Source organism: Camellia sinensis, chromosome 6 (genome assembly GCF_055761805.1).
Source record: "Camellia sinensis isolate YWXY chromosome 6, ASM5576180v1, whole genome shotgun sequence".
NCBI classification, from domain to species: domain Eukaryota; kingdom Viridiplantae; phylum Streptophyta; class Magnoliopsida; order Ericales; family Theaceae; genus Camellia; species Camellia sinensis.
This window is the reverse complement of record NC_138966.1, coordinates 94900106-94911860: the sequence shown is the minus strand read 5'-3', so window position 1 is coordinate 94911860 and position 11755 is coordinate 94900106. Positions and strand designations below refer to the sequence as shown.

The 11755-nt window shown below is 46.4% G+C and overlaps 1 protein-coding gene across 1 annotated transcript; it reads left to right on the top strand.

The window, feature by feature from the left end:
• The first annotated feature begins 9060 nt into the window (after positions 1 to 9060).
• Positions 9061 to 10200, top strand: LOC145792333 (uncharacterized). The gene is made up of 3 exons (XM_082873088.1): positions 9061 to 9218; positions 9312 to 9905; positions 9988 to 10200. The coding sequence occupies exons 2-3, from the start codon at positions 9501 to 9503 to the stop codon at positions 10132 to 10134; spliced, it is 552 nt and encodes a 183-aa protein (XP_082729214.1). The 5' UTR covers positions 9061 to 9218; positions 9312 to 9500; the 3' UTR covers positions 10135 to 10200.
• Positions 10201 to 11755: the final 1555 nt, after the last annotated feature.

Sequence of the window (11755 nt, the reverse complement as noted above, 5' to 3'; positions counted from 1 at the left end):
ATACTGACAATACTGAATTGATGCCCGCAGGCCTGTTGCCCAAACTCATATGCTGATACATGCATTCCTGTAGAGACGCACTCTAAAGCACATAACAGATAAGTGAGAGCCAAAACACCCCTATGTTTGGGGTAGGGTTTCCCTGTCCTATTTTGTCAGGAGCTAGGGTTTCACTATGCACACAGCGGTTTCAAACAACCTATAAACGGGTAAGCAACCTGTCCTAATTTAGAATGGTCACTATGGATCCGAATATGCACTAGGTCGAATGGTCAAAAGGGGTGCCCCGGTAAAACCGGGGTTTGTGTTCCCATACTGGCAGAGCCCACAACCGGTCAGCCTTATGGTCATGCCTTGACAAGACAAGCCTCCGGCAAACCGTTCAGGAATAGCAGATGGCAAACACGGTGTCCTAGGCGCACCAATGCAAATGCAATGCAAAGAATCACACAAGTGTAGTCAAAAACAGATATCATGAGTTTGAGTCAAGTTCTCTAAATCCCCAGCAGAGTCGCCAGAAACTGTAACAAGCCCGCGGGGGGGACCTCGCTACAGCTCGGACTCGACTTTTCGTAGTCACGGTTCTAAATCTGAACCAAAAAGTCCAAATCCGGCAAATCGTTTTAGGAAAACTGATTTTCGAAAGAAGTGCCAAACATGGACTGCTTTGCCAGATACAGAGTCGCCACCTAAATATTTTATTTTGGGAAATTTAGGAAACCCTGACTCGGTGCCAAAAGGCCACGTGTCCGTCATCACCAAAGTTGCCTCGGCTCGGGAACTTGGGTACGATTGGGGAAGGTCACTTCGTGAGCACCCCCGCTCGCCCGGTCATAGACCGGCCTCTACTAACCATGATATCAATTTTTGAAAACATTGTGAGTTCTTATTCCGGTTATTAGCCTAGGTTACTATGTGATGCTCACAGCATATAAGTATAGACCGGGTCGTCCGAATTGGAACAAAACATTTCATGTTTGCTTTTGAAAATGGTTTGCTACCCGTAGGTAGGCTTGAAACATTTTGATGATTCATTCCAATTCAGATAACCCAACCTTCACCCACAGGCATTCAGGCAGATATATCAGATAAGCACATAGCCTCATGGTAAGCATGCTATCATGGCATTCACTCACACACATGCAAGGATGCTAAAGCATAAAACTCACCGAGTACTCCAAGCCAAAATAGAAACTACATTAGAAATCATGCATGATCCTAAGTATACAAAAATGCCTAATGCAACACATGCAAAATTCAACTATAGTAGGCTCGGCTATTCTAAGATGGCATATGAAATGCTACAACTAACATGTATTCAACTTGGTATTGAAAGTACAATGCAGTTAGTATGATGCGCCGAGCCCGATGCATGTAATACAGATGAATGATGCAAACATGCTGTCATACTGTATGCTAATTAAAATATGCCCTAATCTAACCATCAAAAGCGGATAAATAAAAAGGGAGAAAGACGTGGGGTTGGAAGACATACATCACACTCACCCACACTTATTACAGTTGTGCCCTCACTCGGAGGGTCCAAATAAATAATACAGTCCAAATATTACAGTCCCCAAAATAAAAGAATATTACAGTCCAAAATATTACAGAATTCTAATTAATTAATGAATTAACTAGAAAGCAAATAAACTGGCGTGCAAGCCAGGGACTGCCTTGCTTCTGGTGGATGATGCATGTCCGGACTGTCTTGCGCGGAAATCCACCGGAATGCCCCAATTAGCCTCTGTTTAGCAGTTATCTTCGAAATGCGTGCCGAATCCCGAAAAATTGCTGATTCCTGATTTTGCTGCAACAGAGAGCAGGAAAGGGGCACAGCAATGTATTTGCACAGATATATGCATGTTTCGATCCTCGTGCCACCAATCACGCATATCGAGGCATGATGGCCGAAGAATCGAAATGCACCACTCAATATAGGATGAATGCACATGAAACTACAGCTAAAACCTAACTCCATCATGGATAATCCGGAGTGTCGGTGACTGGGGAATTGAGACACATTCCGTCACTCGGAGTACAAAATGTACCTCGTTTCCCGTGCCCGGGCTAACTCTTATTCCGGACATGATGCAATATGCATGGTATGCATGAAATGCAACTAATATACAATCCTAACATACACAATGCTATGGAATGACATGCCTCGAAATGCGTGCACACGGGCACGCGAACCGAGAAAATGACGGAATGCTGAAAATGAGATGCCTCGAAATGCGTGCACACGGGCACGCAAACCGAGGCGATGACAGATACAATGAAAATGAGATGCCTCGAAATACGTGCACACAGGCACGCAAACCGAGGCGATGCCAGATACAATGAAAATGAGAAATGGGCTTATACCAACATAAGTGAGCCTCAGCCACACTCACATCGGATGCCGTCGGATGAAAATGGAGTGCCTCGAAATGCGTGCACACGGGCACGCAAACTGAGGCGATGACAAAATGACATGGAAATGACAAATGGGCTTATACCAACATAAGTGAGCCTCAGCCACACTCACATCGGATGCCGTTGGCAGAAAATGAAGTGCCTCGAAATGCGTGCACACGGGCACGCAAACCGAGGCAATGCATACGCAATGCAATACGACATACAGAATGCAATATGGACTTATACTAACATGAGTGAGCCTCAGCCTCACTCACATCGGATGCCAGCGGATAAAAACGGAGTGCCTCGAAATGCGTGCACACGGGCACGCAAACCGAGGCAATGATAAAATGTAATGAAACATGGCAAAAATGATATGCAAGCATGCTAATGGAATTTCAGCAACAAAATATGGGGGAAAACAGTCCCGAAATGAAGCGAAATAACATGAAATGCAAGGAAATGACCCGAAATGCAACATTAGGCATCCGAAATGGCCTATAGCCATACTAAACATGCACAACATGGACATGCAATGCAAAGACAGAAGCTAGACAGTCCCAAAATAAGCACTTTTCCAGTTATAAACATGGCCAAACAGCAAGTATAGGTATGGCGAAAATAGCATGCAAGAATAGGGGCCAAAAGAGGGGTAATGAAGCAAGTGGTATAAGAAAAACTCAAACTGAAAAATTTCCTTCTACAACACTGAAGATGGACCAAAAATATGAACATTTACAGTATATGGCAGCCTCAAAATCAGTATAAAAACATGCTAAAAATATGATGCAAAATAAGGCTCAAAAGGTGCTAAAACATGAAGTGTATAAAATAATCACCAAACAGAAAAAAAGTGTGAATGAAACATGAAGTATAGGCCAAAATAAGACCACTTTCAGTTCGTACCAAGGTCCAAAAACAGAAGCAAAGAGGGCTATCAATTTATGCAAAAATGGGGCTAAATAGGGGATATAACTACAAGTGACATATGGAAACACCAAACAATGTTGAGCCCTTCTCCAATGTTGAAGAGGGGCTCAAAATATGCCTCATATCAGTTTACAACATGCTCGAAAATAAATTGCTCATGGGTCAAAAATAGCATGCAAAATTATGACATACAACATGGTCAATGAAGCAAGTATATTATGGAGGGCTCAAACAAGGTTGAGCCCTTAATGAGAAGTGAATATGAGCTCAAAATATGGCCCTTTTCAGTTAGGGCCGAAGCTTGAAACCAAAAAGAAATGAGGCTTAGAAATAGATCAAAGGAAAGGGTCAAAAGGATCAAAGTGTAACTTACCCTTGAAGATCCAAGCTTTTGTTACTTCTTGGGTTGATTTGCAGCTTCTTTAGCCTTCAAGAATCCCTCCTAGCTGCTGGAAATGAGATGGTGGTGGTGGAGCTTGGTGGTGTAGAAGGAATGAAGATTATAGACTTAGGGTTTTTTGAAGAATTGAAGAAGAAGACAATGGAGTTTAGGGTTTGTCCTTGGAGAAGAATTTTTCTAACCCTCATGAAGAAGACCCTCAGCTGGTTATAAGGTCAAGAAAGGGGTGTAAAAGGGGGGTGAGTTGGAGAGGAAACCTCTCTCCCAAAATATCCCCCGGATACAGAAAATATCTGGGGGATATTGCCCCACAGCTGGAAAGGGTACAGTGAGGAGAGCACGGCCGGGCGCTCACTTTTGCTGGAGGTGGCCGGCCGGCCACACCCCCTAGCCGGCCGGCTAGGGGTCAAAAGGGTCAACCAGCTTTTCTGGCCGGCCAGGTATTGGGGAGGTAGCCCTATGTGTGTACAACGCAACCATGTAATTGAAATTCCCAGAAAGTGGGCCCAAGGGGTTCAACAATGGCTCGGAAAGAGGGGGTCAAAAGGGTCAAGTTGACTTACTGGCCGGCCATGAACTTTTAGGGGCCTCTCAGGTGTGTACATCACAGATATGTGGTTCAAAGTTCAAGAAAAAAGGTCCAAGAGGTTCAACATTAGCCCGGAAGAAAGGGGTCAAAAGGGTCAGGTGACCTTAATGGCCGGCCATGAACTTTTAGGGGCCTCCCAGATGTGTAGATCACAGATATGTGGTTGAAAGTTGGCAACACTACCCCTAAGGTATTCAACATTAGCCCGGAAGTTGCAAAAACGGGCGCCGGGAGGCTCCGGAGGAGAGATAACTGGTTGCTGCAACAATTGCTGGCCTCCCACCCTTCAGTGACCTTCCCTGTGATAAAACAGAGGTACCTGCCAAAAATGAGCGAAAACCGTTGCAAAACGAATGTTCCGGAGTCAAAACACGCAGTTCAGGGTCCCGGAAACTGCCCGTTAAACACCGAAAGTGGCGTTCGGCCACGAAGTGGGTTTCTCAGACCCCAGTGTCCCTTAAAAGGGAGAAAATAAGATGTATGCCGAAAATCAGAGCAAACGGAGGTGGTTAGGCGGTCCCGAACCGAGGCACACGGCCTGACGGCTCCGAAAACCGGAAACCGGGCTCCGAAATGGGAAAAATGGCCTACGGCCACCAAATGTAGCCCACGGGCACTGAGAGATAGTCTACGGGACCTCTCCCTTCCCTTAGGAAAAAAAACAGAGAAAACCGAGTCTGGTTCGCAAACCGAGACAAGGCACAGAAAAGGGTTCGGGAGTCCGGAGGCAGGGCTCACGGCCGCAACTCCGAAACTTCTGAACGAGCACATTATGCAACATTACCAAGCGCTCAATCGGTGACGTCTGAGTCTTAAGGTCGGTCAAAAATGGGGTGTCTACAGTTGCCCCTCTTTGACAGAACTCGGAAGTCACAAGTGACGGGAGTGAATGTCAAAGCCCCGAGACGACCTATTTTTGACAAGGCCGAAGACTCAGACAAACATACAAGATAGACAGAGATGTGCCCGCAGGCAGGGGGCAAAATGCAAATGATATGCAAGAAGCCGAAGGTAACCCAATGATTATGCAAATGCAGCAAGCTGTAATGAAGCAAGTATTCGCAAATAGATGCAACAGTTTTAAGCAAGAATGCAAAGCAACAACTACATTTCATGCAGTTAAGAATGCGGAGGATTATTCAATCTCCGCCATGTCTCACACGGAGAAGATACGATACCTGCGCGATTCGTCTGGTTGCGCCAGCCTCAATTGAACCGTACATACAATATCGTGCCTGCAAAAGAGAGAAATTGCAACAAGTACAATATGCTAACAACAAATATTTAACACGATTCCGAAAGTTTCGACACACGCGGCGTCGGTGAGTGTATGCATCGCAATGCAAGAGTGGAACATGCGCGACAACGCATGCTCCAACACAAAGGTATACAAATAACAAGAAATGTACATGACAATGTGAGTATGCCCATGAGAATGCAAGATATGTGCATGAAAGTACAAAGCGAGCATGAATCAGGGTGTTCATTCGTCGTGAAACAACGAGTACGGAAGTGCGTGTTTCGGCGAAGGTAACTCGATCGCGGCCTCCGATCTGCTTCTTTGAAAGGTTACAACTCATTCAAAAGGGATACACTTTGATTTCAATGAATGATGATGAGACACATGTCAGAACTTGGAACCGAAGTCCCGACGGAGCAATTTCGCGACCGGAAGTGTACTTTTCTTGAACTTTTTCAGGTCCCGGGAACTCCGATCTTCCTCAAAATTTGCAGAGAGCTAGGTGAGCATGTGGAGAGCATGGCCGGCCACTTATCTTCCCAAGGGGGGGGTGTTCAACCGGTTTCCACAAAAGCTAATGGCTGGCCGGCCATTTCTGCAAAAAGCAGATGGCTGGCCAGCTATTATTAGAGGCCGGCCGGCCATGCCCTTTTCCCGGGGGCATTTCGGTCTTTTTGCCTCCTTTTTGCATGTCTTTCATCCAAGGTTTGAAGCCTATAAATGGCAGCCGAACCCCACTTCATTTCTTGCCTCTTTTAACACTTTTCTCTCCAGTTTTGAGTTTTACGCGCGTTTTCCAACGCCTCGCGCAAATTGTTTTTGTAAAAACACTTAGTTTTAAACACTTTGGAGCGATTAAATTCCGGCTTCGGAGCTTCTTTTTACATTTTCACCACTTGAGGTAAGTTCACCTTAATATTTAGAATATTTTCTCAGGAGTTGACTTTTGTTGACTTTTTCCGAGAGTTGACTTTTGTTGACTTTTTCCAATTTTTGCGCATTTTGCTCATTTTTGTTCCCCTTTTGCAGATTCTTGAAAATGGCAGGCAATTCTCCTCACGGCGGGGGTTTCCCAGGTGCCGGAGATGATTTCGATCCCACGACTCTACCTCCGAGGACTCGACCTTTCATGCCCGAGAGGTACCGTCCGGCAGTGCACGTCCTCCCTCGTGCCGTTTTCCGTCATTTTACCAGTTTCGACGAGAGAGCACCTGCGGATCTGCTTCTCAGAGAGCCGGAGCAGCATCTCTCTCATGAGGCCCGAGAGGTATTTACCTCATCTTCTGTTTTTTACATTTCGCGCCCTTGCCATGCTTAAACATTTAGCTTGTGACATAACACTTTCCTTACATCTTGAACATGTAGTTTCAACACTTGAATTTTCGAACACTCGGTTTGTCGAACACACACAGCCCGAATTCGAAAGTGAACACACAACCCACATTTTAAATTTTCTGAACACGCAGCCCAGATAGATAGTGAACACGCAGCCCACAAATAACTGAAAATTGAACACGCAGCCCAAAATTCAAAATTCTCTGAACACGCAGCCCAGGTAGATAGTGAACACGCAGCCCACAAATTAACTGAAAGTTGAACACGCAGCCCAAATTTCAAATTTTCTGAACACGCAGCCCAGGTAGATAGTGAACACGCAGCCCACAAATTAACTGAAAGTTGAACACGCAGCCTAAAATTCAAAATTCTCTGAACACGCAGCCCAGGTAGATAGTGAACACGCAGCCCACAAATTAACTGAAAGTTGAACACGCAGCCCAAATTTCAAATTTTCTGAACATGCAGCCCAGGTAGATAGTGAACACGCAGCCCACAAATTAACTGAAAGTTGAACACGCAGCCCAAATTTCGAATTTTCTGAACACGCAGCCCAGGTAGATAGTGAACACGCAGCCCACAAATTAACTGAAAGTTGAACACGCAGCCCAAAATTCAAAATTCTCTGAACACGCAGCCCAGGTAGATAGTGAACACGCAGCCCACAAATTAACTGAAAGTTGAACACACAGCCCAAATTTCAAATTTTCTGAACACGCAGCCCAGGTAGATAGTGAACACGCAGCCCACAAATTAACTGAAAGTTGAACACGCAGCCCAAATTTCAAAATTCTCTGAACACGCAGCCCAGGTAGATAGTGAACACGCAGCCCACAAATTAACTGAAAGTTGAACACGCAGCCCAAATTTCAAATTTTCTGAACACGCAGCCCAGGTAGATAGTGAACACGCAGCCCACAAATTAACTGAAAGTTGAACACGCAGCCCAAAATTCAAAATTCTCTGAACACGCAGCCCAGGTAGATAGTGAACACGCAGCCCACAAATTAACTGAAAGTTGAACACGCAGCCCAAATTTCAAATTTTCTGAACACGCAGCCCAGGTAGATAGTGAACACGCAGCCCACAAATTAACTGAAAGTTGAACACGCAGCCCAAAATTCAAAATTCTCTGAACACGCAGCCCAGGTAGATAGTGAACACGCAGCCCACAAATTAACTGAAAGTTGAACACGCAGCCCAAATTTCAAATTTTCTGAACATGCAGCCCAGGTAGATAGTATTTGCATGTAGCTTATTTTACTTCATCGGCACACAGCCCATTTCATCTTATTGGCACACAGCCCATTTATTTCATTATCATTGGTATACAGCCCATTTATTTCATTATTGACACATATATTCATTCTGAATGCAGGGTGGTTCCCGCAGTGTGCGAGGATATGGTTCTACCATGGCGCGGGATTGGTATGCTGAGCTCCCGGAGGGCGTCAGAGACTTAGTAGACTTGGCGGGGTTTGGCCCCTTCTGTGTCGGGTTGTCACGCTGTCCTGCCAGGAGGACCTTGATGGCAGCTCTGGTAGAGAGATGGTGGGACACCACCAATTCCTTTCATTTCTCTGCCACCGGGGACATGACCATGACCCCTTTTGACTTTGCTGTATTGACCGGCCTTGATGTCGGAGGTTGGGCCATCCCCTATGACGAGGATATGGGCGAGTGGGAGGCCGCCTGGATGTATTTGTTGGGGGCTCGCCCACCTGTTGATAGGGTTTCAGGGAGGGTCAGATACACTTGGTTCTCCTCCCATTTCCGGCGGGCTGAGATGGTGCCCGAGACTCCTGAGGAGACAGAGCAGTATGCTCGTGGCTTCCTGATGTTCCTCTTCGGGACTACCCTGTTCGCCGACAGAGGGAACACCATTGGGCTATATCTGCTGAGCGCTCTAGTCGACCTATCACAGGTCAGTAGATATGATTGGGGTGGCGCTGGCCTGGCTACCCTCTACTTTTACATGAGCGCGACCTCCCGCGGGCGGGGCGATTTGCTTGGCGGCTACTGGAGAGCTTGGGAGGTATTTTCTGTCCCCTCGATTTACATTTCTGCTCTTCATTACTTGTACATTGCACACACAGCGTACTTTTACAGTCTGCATTTTGCTCTCAGCATTTCGTACTTACATTCTGCACTGCTTTTCTTAGTTATGGGCTTATGTATACTTCCCATCGTTAGCCCCAGTGCTGGAGGTGGTGGGGATTCCCGTGACCCCATATTCATTGATATTTGAGGGCCCGCACCGGGCGAGGCCTCGAGAGACCCTGGTTCGCCTGCGACAGTACTTCGACACTGTGCGACACTCAGAGGTACTTCAGAACTTTCAGTTCTTTTCATTTTCATCTTTGACTTGCTCTGCATATTCTCGTTCTCTGATTGGTTTATACATTTATCATCCGCAGATTACTTGGCAGCCTTGGGCACCCTTGGGTGATGATCTCCTACTTCAGTATACCGGAGCATCAGGCATCTCCCGGTATAGGGTCCTGCTCGAAGGGCCAGTCGGCAGAGTCTGGTTCCTGGGGGAGCGCTTTCTGTGCCAGGTACGGGGGTATCTTTCTCAGGATGTTCCCGCGGTACCTCCAGCTAGTATGCGGACCGCTGACAGGCTCTCTTACTCAGAGGTAGTCGGCGCCATGCTGGGCAGTGATGCTTTGTTATATGTTGCGGAGGGGGACTACGCCACCTATCGTCACATATATTTGATGCCTCCATTGACAGAAGCTCGTATTCCGATGATGAGACCTGCCGGTATGTCATCCTCGGATCAGGCTCAGGCTCGAGCTACAGACATCCCTTCTTCTAGCAGGGCTGGCGCATCTAGAGGTGGGAGTAGACCGTTTCCTCCGAACCCGTCGATTCATCCTCATCTGGGATGGCCAGATATGCCTACTGAGTTGATGGCGTGGCAGTATGGGACTAGCTCTCCGATTCCGATTCCACTAGAGCCTCCGATGCCCAGTGATCGATACGCCATTGATCCGGACTCACCGCCGGTATGCTCCACTTTCGTCATTCATCATTTCAGATGTTTAGACACTCATTTGTTCACTGATGATTATGAACTCATTTTTGCAGCCATCGCGAGGGTACATGGAGGAGATGGTTGGGCTGGTGGCCACACTCGAGGGCATGGTCCTACGCAGGGAGGCACAGTTGTCTGTCGCGGGCATTCAGGTACCCTTCAGTTTTTTGGCATTTATCATACTTCTGATGACATGCTGATTTCTACTGCATCGATAGACTACTTGTGTAGAGCACATCTGACACACACCTCACTTGTACACTGTATTTACATGCACCCACTTTACGTAGCTTTTGCTTGTATCTGCATCTGATGTATATATTTGGACTGATGTATTTGAATTGAACTCTTTGTTTTCAGATGCCTTCATGGTTCGGTCAGCCACAGACCAGGCCACCTGGGCCTCATTGGGGAGCTGGGCCATCTGGGCCTTATCAGGGAGCTGGGCCATCCGGGCCTTATCAGGGGGAGGGGTCATCTCGGCCTTCCCGAGGAGCCGGGCCATCTAGGCCTTTTCGAGGAGCTCGAGGGGGGCCTGTCCGCAGACGCAGGGCTCATGTTGTGGAGGTGGAGTCTGATGAGGAGGAGGAGGAGGAGGCTACCGACCGTCAGTTCGAGACATCTGTCGAGGAGGGAGGCTCCGGTTTTGGCTCGGGGAACAGAGGCGAGGCTGAGGAGGATCCTGGGGACGACAGCTCCGACTCTGATGATGGTGTGGAGGTTGTTCCACAAAAGAGGACCAGGCGTGCTTCTCGTTCCCGTTCCCGAGGATTTTGATGTTGCTATTTCCTGCTTTATTTTTCTTTTACTAGTAGTTTGTAGCACTTTGCACATTGTTAGGCAGTTTTGTTTTTGTAAAACCTGTACCTTTTGTTTGTTGTAAAGCATGATGAAATGAAATAGCTTTTGAAAAGGTGTTTGTATTTTGAACTTTTAGCATCGTATCGCATCATTTATTTCGCACAAAAATGAATTTGAAAGGAAATGTACGTTGTGTAATCACCAAATCAGGTAGTGAACCGACGCAACAAACTAAACAACTCAACTTACTAAGATATAACAGAATCTTTAGCAAGTTTACAACTCGATAAGCAAAATGCAACAACGCAAATAAACAAGACTTTAACAAAAATTGCTTAAACAGAGAGCAATGACTCAAAACACAAAACACGTCCGCTCGACAAACAACTCGATAAGCAAAATGCAACAACTCGATAAGCAAAACTCAACAACAACAAAGTGTACTTCTGACGATCTGGGCATCGGAACGCATCCGGAATGAAGGCCTTCGACTTTCCCGTTGCATGGAAATGCTTGGAGTTCTCCTTCGAAGAGTGAAACAGGGCCGAGGAGACACACTGCAGCATTGCTTTGAAAAATGGTCTAAGTCGTAAAAAGATTGATTTGAACAAAGTCAACTTTTATTAAAACTTTTCAAAACTATTTTCGATGTGGATCAGAACTGGACATGCCGAAAATCTGTCACTGAGATGCACAACCTCAGATCCCTGCAACTGGAAAGTTGCCCCTAGTCTGAAGAACAATGTGGCACTCCAAAGCAACGGAAAGTTGCCCCTAGTTTGAACAGTACTGTACCGGAGATCACGGTAAATGCTGATAGATAAAGATGACTGAGATGATCGAAATGGACAAAGTTGATCGGGGAAAAGTTTATGACTGAACTTCAAGACGAAGCTGCCTACGTATCCCAAAGATGGGAATCAAGTCTTACGTAGTTCAGGCTTAGGTTCGCTCGAGTATTTTCACTCTCCTTTTGCGCTCTAACTTTTGCCAAGGCCGCCCTTTGCGGGTTTTCAACCT